The 11,737-nt window shown below is 44.7% G+C and overlaps 1 protein-coding gene across 4 annotated transcripts in view; it reads left to right on the forward strand.

Moving 5' to 3' along the window:
- The window catches only part of glsb (glutaminase b), a 17,140-nt gene extending 5,517 nt beyond the window's left edge, over positions 1-11,623 (forward strand). For 2 of the 4 annotated variants that reach the window (XM_008329003.3, XM_025063892.1), the window contains exons 8-18: positions 1,495-1,527; positions 1,638-1,696; positions 2,044-2,110; positions 2,581-2,631; positions 2,954-3,130; positions 3,379-3,510; positions 3,739-3,831; positions 8,257-8,318; positions 8,986-9,062; positions 9,230-9,293; positions 9,724-11,623. In XM_008329003.3, the coding sequence (XP_008327225.1) occupies positions 1,495-1,527; positions 1,638-1,696; positions 2,044-2,110; positions 2,581-2,631; positions 2,954-3,130; positions 3,379-3,510; positions 3,739-3,831; positions 8,257-8,318; positions 8,986-9,062; positions 9,230-9,293; positions 9,724-9,871 (963 nt within the window). In that variant the 3' untranslated portion in view covers positions 9,872-11,623. Of the gene's footprint in view, positions 1-416; positions 459-1,494; positions 1,528-1,637; positions 1,697-2,043; positions 2,111-2,580; positions 2,632-2,953; positions 3,131-3,378; positions 3,511-3,738; positions 3,832-4,527; positions 5,449-8,256; positions 8,319-8,985; positions 9,063-9,229; positions 9,294-9,723 lie in introns of those variants that run through there. The other 2 variants (XM_025063893.1, XM_008329004.3) reach the window with 2 other exon arrangements.
- Positions 11,624-11,737: the final 114 nt, after the last annotated feature.

An 11,737-nucleotide genomic window follows, 5' to 3' on the forward strand; every position in this document is an offset into this window, starting at 1 on the left:
ACTGAGACACGATTGCCAACGGTGCCTCCTACAGGCCACTGTCGACAGAAAAACTGCAGAAAACAGGGAGAGAGTAAAGGTTGACACGTGCCGAAAACTTTTCACAAATCCAAATACTGTAGTACACTACTACACTGTCCACAGTAGAAGTGAGGAAAGCAAATATTGGCAGGACTAAATGTGAGTCCTCCGTGGGCCACGCCCCAACACTTGAGCCTCAGAGTGTGTGTTTTTTTTTTTTTTTTTTTTTCTGATGTTTTTCGGTCAGGTTCCTCTCTGACCCTGGTGGTCAACCTTTGCGATGGTTGCCCCCCCCCTCCCCACACCCCCCACCCAAACTGTTGTTACATGGTGCTTTAAGGCTACATGTTGTTGCTGTTTTTTGTATGTTGTTGCATATTTTGCAGACGTAGGAACTGTGGGAAATAATGAGTGCTGCTGCAGGTCAAATGACGTTGGTAATTTCTCTTCCTTTTCCATATCTGTCTCTCCTCATCTCCCCTGATCCTCCCCCTCTCTTTCTTCTTCTTCTCCTCCTCCTCCTCTTCCAATCAGTAGAAACCATCTATTGACTCTTTAACGCCACCATCAGTCACTTTTCTGTTTCTGTTTTTTTGCTCCTCGTGCAGAAACGTAAACAACCTGACGAACCATCGGCATTTCTTGTTTTCAATGTAAAGTTAAAAACCTCCATCCACGACATGAACGGTTTAGTATTTTTGATCCAAAGGCAAATACTAAAGTCCTCGGCCGTGCATGCATGTCCATGTGTGTTCTGTTGACTCTGGGACCGGCAGCATCATCTAGTTTGTAACTTTACTACGACGTACAGTGCACTCCGACACCAGCTAGCCTCTCCAGTGGAAATCTGCCCCCCCCCCCGCCCTCTTCCTCATTGTTTAGGCCCACAGCCTCTGCACAGGTGACTGGAGTCGACCTGAACACACACACACTTACACACACGCACATGTATTTTGGCAACTTGTGCTTGAAACTCTTTTTGGATTTTCTTACCTAATTGAAGCAGCTCACGTTTTCACTGGGGCCGTGAACTGGTCACAATCCTAACATCAGGTTAGTCAAATAAAAGAGGAATAAAATGAACCGACGACAGGAATATTTGACTGAATGTTAATAATAAAGTTCACACAGTGCTGTAGAATATTGACATGATATCGCGATATTTTTCATTTTTACTCTTGCATATACAGTATATGTATTTACACACAGTAAATGTGTGAGACGGTGGTCTCTCACACACACACACCCCCCGTCCTCCCTCTCTGTTCACCTCTCCTCCACCGATCCTGTTAATTCTCCATCATTAATCCGAGGCGGTGTCTTCGCCTGCAGTCCAGTCTTCTCACGTTCCTCTAGTCGTCGCCCGTCCGACCGTAGACTCCTCAGTAGTGACAACTTCATGATGCTGATCTTACAGCCGGTCCAGGTGAAGGAACCCAGCTGATCGTTCTCCCCTTTGTTTTCCCTCCACAGCAGAGTGCCAGCACCGCAGAGAAGTTCGACTACGTACGTACACACACTCGGCCGACAGCGCTCGTTACGCCCAGCAAATATTTCCACTCCTTTGGTTTTGTCACTTTAGTCAATACTCTGCTCTTCTTCTTCTGCTGCTGCAGATCATGAACTATCTGAAGAAAATGTCTGGAAATGAATACGTCGGTTTCAGCAATGCTACGTACGTACACACACACACACACACACACACACTTGCCTTCAGTGGTCGCTTTGGTCCAAACTTCTTACAAGAGGCCATTAGTAATATGAGGTTCCTCTGGGAATCGAACCCTCTGCCCTCTGCTCCTGGGGCAGGCGTGTCATCTTCACATATGGCTCAGAGTTTCTCAGACATTTCACACGCAGGTGTGACCTGAACCAACGTGACGGTCCACTGAAGTGAAAAGAAACAGAATCTGTGTTTGGAAATGAAACACCACATACCTTGTGTTCTTGTACTGCACACACACACACACACACACACGTATTTTGGCAACTTGCAACTTGTGTGTTTTCCTCATGTGACAGATTCCAGTCGGAGCGTGAGTCAGGAGATCGGAACTTTGCCATCGGCTACTACCTCAAAGAAAAGAAGGTGAGAACCAGAGCCAGCTGTCAATCACACTGCCAGCTGTCAATCACACTGCCAGCTGTCAATCACACTGTCAGCTGTCAATCACACTGTCGGCTGTCAATCACACTGTCGGCTGTCAATCACACTGTCGGCTGTCAATCACACTGTCGGCTGTCAATCACACTGTCGGCTGTCAATCACACTGTCGGCTGTCAATCACACTGTCGGCTCAGCAGGTGTCGGAGGGTCAGTCGACCAGTTTGTCACCGATGATGTCGGTGTGAATGTAATGAACCTGGTCATGTGACCTTCAGCGTCAGTCTGTCCACATGAGTGTAACGTAGGTGTGTTCTGTAGAACTCGACTGTGAGAACACAGTCGTCCAGACCAGAGAACTGTCAACCGATTGTCTTTGAGCAGCAGGAAAGGTTTGTTCCACGTGAAGAACCTGTTCCACTCACCTGATGAGTTGGTTGTTGTTTGTTTTCCAGTGTTTCCCCGAAGGGACAGACATGACCTCTGTACTGGACTTGTATTTTCAAGTGAGTAAAAATCAACCCCCCCCCCTCCTCCTCCTGCTCCCCCTCTTTAAACTTTACTGGTATCAGGTTTCCTACTGTTGCGTCACCTGGTCCTCTTCAGTACCAGTTCCTGTGTCGACATCAACATTAGTCACCTGTTTCCTCAGACGGCTCCTCCGTAACCACGGTGACAGATGTTCGTCCTGTACTGTAACCCCTCTGTGTCACTGTAGAGCCCGTACAGTCAGTCTGACTGTTGATGTACAGTCGGTCTGACTGTTGATTGACAGGCGGAGCTGAAGCTGACGTCAGTAACTTCACGGTTGTTTTTGTCCACAAACAGCTCTGCTCCATCGAAGTGACCTGTGAGAGCGCCAGCGTGATGGCGGCCACCCTGGCTAACGGTGGAATCTGTCCAATCACGGGCGAGCGCGTGTTGAGCCCCGAGGCCGTGAGAAACACGCTGAGTCTGATGCACTCGTGTGGGATGTACGACTTCTCTGGACAGTTCGCCTTCCACGTGAGTCCGAAACCCAGACGAGATCAGAACCAAACTGAACCGGACCGTGTCTCTCAGGTGGTTCTAGATCAGAACCTGTTGATGAGGTTTTCAGTCCAGTTTGGTTAAAAATGTGACGTTTGATCTGATTTGGAAAAACTGCTGGACACACAGAGAGAGAGACCGGTCTGGACTGGTTTTAGTCTCAACACCTGTAGACACGTCTGTGTGAGAACGTTGTGACTCCCTGAACCTCCACTGTTCCACAGGTGGGTCTACCAGCCAAGTCAGGTGTGTCTGGGGGGATCCTGCTGGTCGTGCCTAATGTGATGGGTATCATGTGTTGGTCACCCCCGCTGGACAAGACGGGAAATTCTGTGAGAGGAATCCAGTTCTGCACGGTACGTGGTGTGAACGACGAGTCGTCTGGAGCCGGTGTCGTTTTCACACGACCTTAAAACCACGTTCAGTGCATGTTTGAAAACAACATTTAAACACGACTCAGAACTTGTGGCAGTTTCTTTCATTCCTTCAACGACACGTGTCTTTCACCTGCTCGTGGTGTCATGTTTGAGGCTCTGTTGTTGTTTGTGGAGGACAGGAGTTCACTGATGTTCTTGTCGTGACAGGATCTCGTGGATCTTTTCAACTTCCACAACTACGACAACCTGCGGCACTTCGCCAAGAAGTACGATCCTCGCAGAGAAGGAGGGGAGCAGAGGGTAAGGACTCTTTATCGCCTTCCACTGGAGAAGTAAAAGAAGTGCGGGGTGTTTTTCTGATCAGATCAATCGGTCCTACACCGCTGACGTGGACCTGTTGTCGTGTCAGAACGTTAGCACGTACAGAGTAGAGCCACGTTGTCCTACTTTGTGTGGCGTTCCCCTCAGGTTCTGTCAGACAGACTGGACGTCCCGCGTCTTTATTCCCTCGTGTTAAAGTTGTCTCTGTCTTTGAACCAGCAACCAGTCTCACATACACAAAAAGCACATACACATACAGCCGCACTCAGGTCTCCAACCTTAGTTTGAGCCACACAAACAAAACTGGGGATGAGAGACGATCCTGCAATGCTGCCATCTAGTGGCTTTCACTTTCATATACAGCTGTTTTTACCCAAAACTATTTTTAGGGCACACGTTATCAGGTTTTCATTATCGGAGGAAAAACCAATAATGTTTTCACGCAGAAATGAACTAATTATGCTATACGCGAGTCCCAATCTTTCAACTTTTAAAGAAGCTCTTCAAACTACATTTGTGATTTTTATCTCTTCACCTCTGTCCAGAGGTGTTTGTATTTTGGAGGATCGGGGAGGGCGGGGGGGGGTTGGAGACCTCTGACGTAGCACACAAACAAAGACAGCAAGGCTGAGTACGGAGTGAGACTAATTTTTTTACCCATGATGATTTAAACAGCAGCTCAGCTTCGGACCCATGGATTACGAGAGCCTTCAGCGAGAGCTAGCTCTGAAGGCCCCCCTGTGGACGAAGGTCTCTCCGACCGAGTCGCACCTGGACAGCTCCACCACTGTAGTCTATAGGATGGACAATGTCAACGAGTGACACGCCCCCATCCACACCTCGTCTCATCCCGCAGCGCCACCTGTCTTTGCCCCCGTGTATTTACAGCCATGTATGCATTCGAATATTTATTGAACTGGTTACTGATTAGATGGAGCAGCAGTGACCCTGGCTCCTCCCCCGTGCCCCCCCCACGGCCTCAGGGTGGGGTCAGGGTCCGAGCTAAAAAAAACTTTCTATTTTTTAAAATTTTCACTCTTTTATCATGTAAAAACAAAACTTTGTTTTTTAATTGTATACAAAATGACAGAGTATGAATGTGTGTGCGTATTGAGACGTGTGAGGGTCGAAGGTCAGCAGACCCCTGACCCTCCGCCGTTGTTCTGATTGTGGTTCTCGCGTTGTTACACGGTCTGTTCTGATGGAACGGTACCTGGTGTTGGACCGGGAACCGTTTTGGGGTCAGATGAGAACAAGACACTACGTCCAGGAAATAGTTTTTACTCACCGTCGTTTGACGTCTCTCATCCCGAGGTGTGAGCCAATCGGAATGGTTTTAAAATTGGATTCGCATGTTTGTTTGTTCACGTTAAAGTTGGATTAACACTGATGTCCAGGGCTGTGCGTCGGCAAGAATCTGGCGATACGAATCACGATACAATATATTGCGATATCATGGACACTGCAAAAATTTTTTTTTAGGTAAGTAACCTTAGCCATGTTACAGGCTAACCTTCAGGATTAGAGTGGCTGTAGATCCAAGTTTGTTCGTTGTGAAGCCTCTGGTCTGAAGACCTCAGTGGGAGCGGGGGGGCGGGGGGGTGCAGCAGCAGTCACAAAACTGTTACAGTAGGGTGTGGTGTGTGTGGGTGTGTGACTGTTTTATCCTTTATCTTGGTGAACGCTGGGTTTGGGCTGTAGCGTATCCTTCCCAGTAGTTTATGGAAGTGGGTCGTGGGGTGGAGGGTTTTTTATTTTTAACGGGTAAAAAAAAAAGTTCCAAATATTTTCTTAAGGATTTCGGTGTTTGTTAAATGTTTATACCTCAAAGAAAAGTAACCTACAGTGTGTATTTGTTACTCACTCGCTGGTAAACTAAAGCGTCAGCTCGCCACCTGCTGGTCTCTCAGACAGGACGTGATTCCAGTATTGAAGTTGTGTCAGTGTTAGGTCTCCGGTCGGTTTGTGCGTCGTTGCGTTTTCCTTTCACGGCTGCTGTTTGTTTGTTTGTTTGTTTGTTTGTTTGTGTCATCAGACCAGAACTGTTCTCAGTGTGAAGAACGTTATAATCCTGACGATTTGTATCACGGACCTTAAAAAATAGACATAAGATGACGATTATGAAAAACCAAAGCTGACCTTTGACCTCAGGGCTCACTCCTCCAGCCTCTAAGTGAATTCACATGGTTCTTCCCAGGTCTATATGACTCCACGTCACACTCCCTCGACACTCCTGTTGTCTGTCAGTTGTTCATAGGTCAAAAAAAAAAAAAACTTCCGTGCTGGTGAGAGTCAGCTGGGAAAAGTTTTTGTTACTCCTAGTGTCGGTCCCTAACGTTAGCTCTGGTGTCTGTAGCAGGACTGTTGTAGCTAACATTAGCTCTGGTGTCTGTAGCAGGACTGTTGTAGCTAACATTAGCTCTGGTGTCTGTCCCAGGACTGTTGTAGCTAACGTTAGCGCTGGTGTCTGTACCAGGACTGTTGTAGCTAACATTAGCTCTGGTGTCTGTAGCAGGACTGTTGTAGCTAACGTTAGCTCCGGTGTCTGTACCAGGACTGTTGTAGCTAACGTTAGCGCTGGTGTCTGTACCAGGACTGTTCTAGCTAACGTTAGCTCTGGTGTCTGTAGCAGGACTGTTGTAGCTAACGTTAGCTCTGGTGTTTTACATTGAGGAGATACTGTGGACTCCTACAAACCCTTTTTATAGCCAACAAGCTATGTGCTGCGCTAAATGCAGTCAGTGAATTCTGTGAATCTTCTTAGTGGCCGGCAATCAGACCATAGGTGCATTAGTGTATGTGTGTGTGTGTGTGTATATACAGTATTGGGGAGGGGCACATTATTTATGTGGGGGGGGGGTCATTCAGTGGTTGTTTGATGAATGTTTGGCAGTGGTGTGAGTGACAGTCGGACATGCATGGTGGTCAGGTGTAGCTCGTCTGTGATGTGATCAGACGTGGACACAGCAGAGACACGAGCCACATGTTGTATTTTCACCAACGCCGCTGCTGTCTCATGACTCTGATTATTTCTCAGTAATTAAAGAGAAAATATGAACCGCAGTATTTTAGTTTAAATCCTCATATCCTCACTGCTTAATTTTTCTTCATCATTTTTTTTTTGTTTGATTCACCCTGATTGGTGCATGACCTCTGTATGATTTATTTGCCAATGTCTGTTTAATACCATGTCATTTTAATTCTGTTCATCTTTGTTTCTCATCAGTTAAGTTCATTAAACGTTCTGTTTTGTTTTTTTCCCCATGAATTTTAAGTAACGGATAATTTGCATTTACTTTAAAAATCCATTGCACCCTGAGTTTTTTGGAACTGTAAGGTTCTCTAATGTGTTTATAAAAACTACAGAGATTTATGGAAAATTAATATCAATTCGTTTTTCCACCACTGGGTGTCCAGATGAACAAACAGTTCCAGGCTCGGGGCTGCTGATGGTGTTGATCGTTTGTTTTTGTCTGTCAACATGGATATGATTTCTGCGAATCTAAATCACTGTGATTCTGTATGTAACATCACCCTGCGCTGTTGACTGTGGCGACGCCGCCCCCTGGTGACGGCCGTCGGTCTTTTCACCCGTAATGTTTCCCATGTATGAAGTCCAATAAAGCGGTGGTCTGTGACGTGTCTTCTGCTGTGCCACCAACTCTTCTTTGTGGTCTCTGATATCTCTGGTTTCCTCAGGGATTTCCTTATTTTATACACGGAGATTTGCATGTCAAATATTTTGTTGAATTCCACTTTTTTGTAGATTAGCTGGTACTGCCTGTGTGTGTGTGTGTGTATATATATGCAGATATGTGTATATATATATATAATTTTTTGACAGGTGCAAGTGCTGTGCTGTACTGTAAACTAGTCCAATGTATTTCCCCCAGAAAATTGGGTCGAGTGTAAACGTGGACTTCCGTTAACCGGATCTTATCCCTTTCCTCTGGACCTCCCTAACTGCCGACTTTTCAAATATCAAAGTGCAGACCTGTTTCAGCTACAGGTACTTCTACAAATACCGCGCGGTTCAACAGTGGGCCGCGGCCCACTTTTTCAGTCTCTGCCTTTAAGCCTGTGTTCAAACAACCCTGTGATTACCACTGGATCGCACCACAGTCCTGCCCAGGACCAGGATTCAAACCAGCAGCCATTACTTACTGATGACTGGTAAGTTTAGTGCGTCAGCTGTCACAAGATGGAGAAAAAAATGAATCCCACGGTTAACTCCGTCATCTGAGTACACAAAGTAAAAATGACATCCATCCCATAATAAACCATTGATTTCCCTGCAGCTGATGTTGTAGTGAAGTTTGATGCTAACCTTTCACCAGCCCATCTCTCTCCCTCTGTCTCTGTGTGTCTCTGTGTGTCCGTGTCTGTGTCCACCCTGGTCCACAGGTCAAGTCCGTCATCAACCTGCTGTTCGCGGCCTACACTGGAGATGTGTCTGCCCTCAGGAGGTGAACACAGGAATTGAATTTATTTAAGCCTTCCAAGGGTCACGGGGGGGTAGTGCTCGTTTAAAAGTAGGGATGTCCGATCTTAACTTTTTGACAAAATCAGATGTCCAAACACATACATTTCGGATTCCGATATCAACCATACCGATATATTGGGGCAGTGGTGGCCTGGTGGTTAACGAAGTTAGGTTAGATGGATTAAAGCAGTCTTTCTCAATTATCTTATGCTATGCGCCCCCTAGCGGACCAAATACGTTTTTTCACTCCTCCTGCTGGTAATACTTATTTATTTATCAGTACAAACCACTGTATGAGTTGCTGACACCAGTATTCTGTATACAATCCCCTGATTATTAAAATAAAATGAGCTGTAATGCTGCCATCTAGTGACTCACTTCCACATACAGCCGTTTTTCCCCAAAACTATTTTTAGGTCACACAGCATTTGGCTAAACCCAGGTATTGTGTTATCAGGTTTTCATTATCGGAGAAAAAAACCCAGAGCGACCCTTACGGATCTTACATAATTATGCTAATATCGTGTCAATAATATTGGTCGACCGATATTATCGGACATCCCTATTTAAAATGATTTTAAATCACCACTTAATGTTATACAATACATTTAGCAATGTGTGTGTGTGTGTGTGTGTGTGTGTGTGTGTAGATTTGCCCTTTCATCCATGGACATGGAACAGAGGGATTACGACAGTAGAACAGCGCTCCATGTGGCAGCAGCTGAAGGTGAGTCTCTCACTGTTTCCTGTTGTTAGCATTGTTGTTGGGAGATGTTGATAAATTAGCACTCGTTACTCTGTGACCAGTTTAGAGTTGGCAGTAAAACTGGTCAGCGGCCCAGTTAGTCTACAGACTGTACTGTACTGAACAGAGTTCTCACGTGTTCTCCTCAGGACACATCGAAGTGGTCCGGTTCCTCCTGGATGCGTGTCGGGTGAATCCTGTTCCCAGAGACCGGTGGGTCCATTATTTTAACCTATATTGTTGTGGTCAGAACCGCACTGAAACTATACTTTTAATATTTATATATTCAAAATAATGTAACTTATACTTTAAATATTTATATATTCAAAATAATGTAACTGGGGGCGCTATAGTCTCCTTAACCTCCGTTATTTCGCGAAGGGAACTTCCGAGAGATTTATAAAGTTTTATCTATCTTTGTCCATCCATCGTGATGCAATTGTAGGTCTCCCACCTGCCAGCAGAGGGCTCCAAAACACACAGTCATTTAAATGACTTGAGTTTAGATTTAAATACTGCAGATGAATGAAAAACGGTCAACGTCAGTCAAACAACAAGATTCAAATATCGCAGTATCGATGTAGTAACACTCATGATCGCGTGTATAATCATTTTAAACCTGTCCTCTTCTTGTGGTGCACAGATGGGGCAACACCCCCATGGACGAAGCCATGCACTTTGGCCACCATGATGTGGTGGTTCTCCTGCAGGAGAACTCTGACAGGTACAGCCCCCCCACTGAGGCCAGTGATAAGGACAGAGATGAGAAGAGTCTGGACAGTCTTCTGTAAACCTGCTGGAATCGCTTTGTTAGCACTTTGTTAGCACATTGTTAGCACATTGTTAGTACATCGTTAGCACATCGTTAGCATCAAAACAGGACCTGGTTTTCCTCTTTTCTTTCTGAGCTCTGCTCTCTGGCTGTTCGTCAGAGCTCCACCTGCTGGATGTATTGAAGTGTTGGTCTAACATAGTGGACAGTCTGCAGTACTGTACATTCCTTATATAGAACATTAGAAGTAGCTCTGTACTCTGTCGTCTGTGTACTGTACTGTACCTGCACTCGTCATCTCCTAAACATTTGGTTCAGTGCAGAAAAGGTCACCTGGTCTCCAAGTCACCTGGTCTCCTGACCTGCTGTTGCTTATTTACAGACCGACCTGCAAAAAATGTCTGTGCTACAACAGCTGCTTGTACAGTTAGTAGTTTAAATGGGACGTCGTTAGCAGTAATTAGATGTAATTGGTTTGATAGGTTGCATTTTGTGGGCATTGATAACGAAGTCTCCTTACTCGTGTATCGCTGAGTCAAAAGTACTAGGAAAAATGTAGGAATTTAGGCTAGCTACTGACTCTTGACTGCAGAATCTGCGATATCAAATCTTAGCGTAGCGTGTTTTGGGGTTCTAACGTCTAGCCTGGATATCACTCTTGGGATTTTGTCACCTTCTTGCATGTTACAGATGCTTTAGCAGTGCATTAGCACTTATCGTGTTAGCTTCAAGTGGTGTGCTACCAGTTTGTATCAAATAAGCAGATTGGTAACTATGCTAGCACCTAGCCTTATAGCTGTGAGTGTTGGCTAGGTCAAACTGTCCTCAGTTTTACAACCACAGCGTTGATCTCTCCTTGGTCTCTACAGCCAGTGATAACAATCGTGTGAGGTGCATTACTGCCACCTATTGGATACATTTTATGGAGCTACATTTTGCATCAGTAGGATGTTAATTAGCAGGACCACGTGGGCTTCCCATCACATTTGGAAAATTCCGAGATAAAATTCAGGAAAAACAAGGCTAAATGAAATCCTCCGTTGGATGGCGTGACTTTTTTGCAGGCCAGTGTGGGTGTGGCGTACTACAATACTTTACATGCAGTACTCAGTGGCGTGTACTAATTCATATACAGTAGATATTAAAGTGTGTTTTGTGGTTCCTGTGTTGATGGAACAACGGTTTTCGTTTTTAACGTTGTACGTACGTATATTCTTCTGGTGTTTGTTTATATTACACACAAAGACCGACAATATATAGAAACACAGTCGACAGGACACACGCGTATGCTCTCACATTCCAAGTAGCTTTTTATTTTGGCTATTGAAAATTGATGAGGTTAATAAAAATCATCCAATCACATTCCTTCAGATCATTGATTCACAGGTCGGTTTCCCGTCAACAGATTCTTCTTATTTAAAGAAAAGTCTGAAATTGTAGAAGAATGTATAATGGCTTTGTTTACATTTCTGAAAATATGAAATATGAATGTTTGTGAATAATTTCCTGTTTGCTTTTTCTCCCGGAATCCCAAGAGCTTATAGCTAATCAGTAGGTACGTAACGATGCATGGTGGATCGGCTAAAAATCGATACAAATCTGTGACAATTCACATCGGTTGAACTAAAAAATGTATTTTCTTTTGTTGTTCCATATATTGACAGTTAGTGATTAGGATTTTACAGAGTTCTTACAAATAAAAGATCTTTGGATTTGGCCACAATATGTCTGGAGCACCTTTTGGTAAATAAATCGTATTCTGATTTATTTATTTTTTTCGTTCTGCTAAAAAAATCGTATTCTGATTTATTTATTTTTTAAATCGTGAATAGTATCGTAAATTGAGTGCATCGTTCCGTCCCTATTAATCAGTAAATATTTTTGT

This window comes from Cynoglossus semilaevis, chromosome 16 (genome assembly GCF_000523025.1).
Source record: "Cynoglossus semilaevis isolate Cse_v1.0 chromosome 16, Cse_v1.0, whole genome shotgun sequence".
NCBI lineage: Eukaryota > Metazoa > Chordata > Actinopteri > Pleuronectiformes > Cynoglossidae > Cynoglossus > Cynoglossus semilaevis.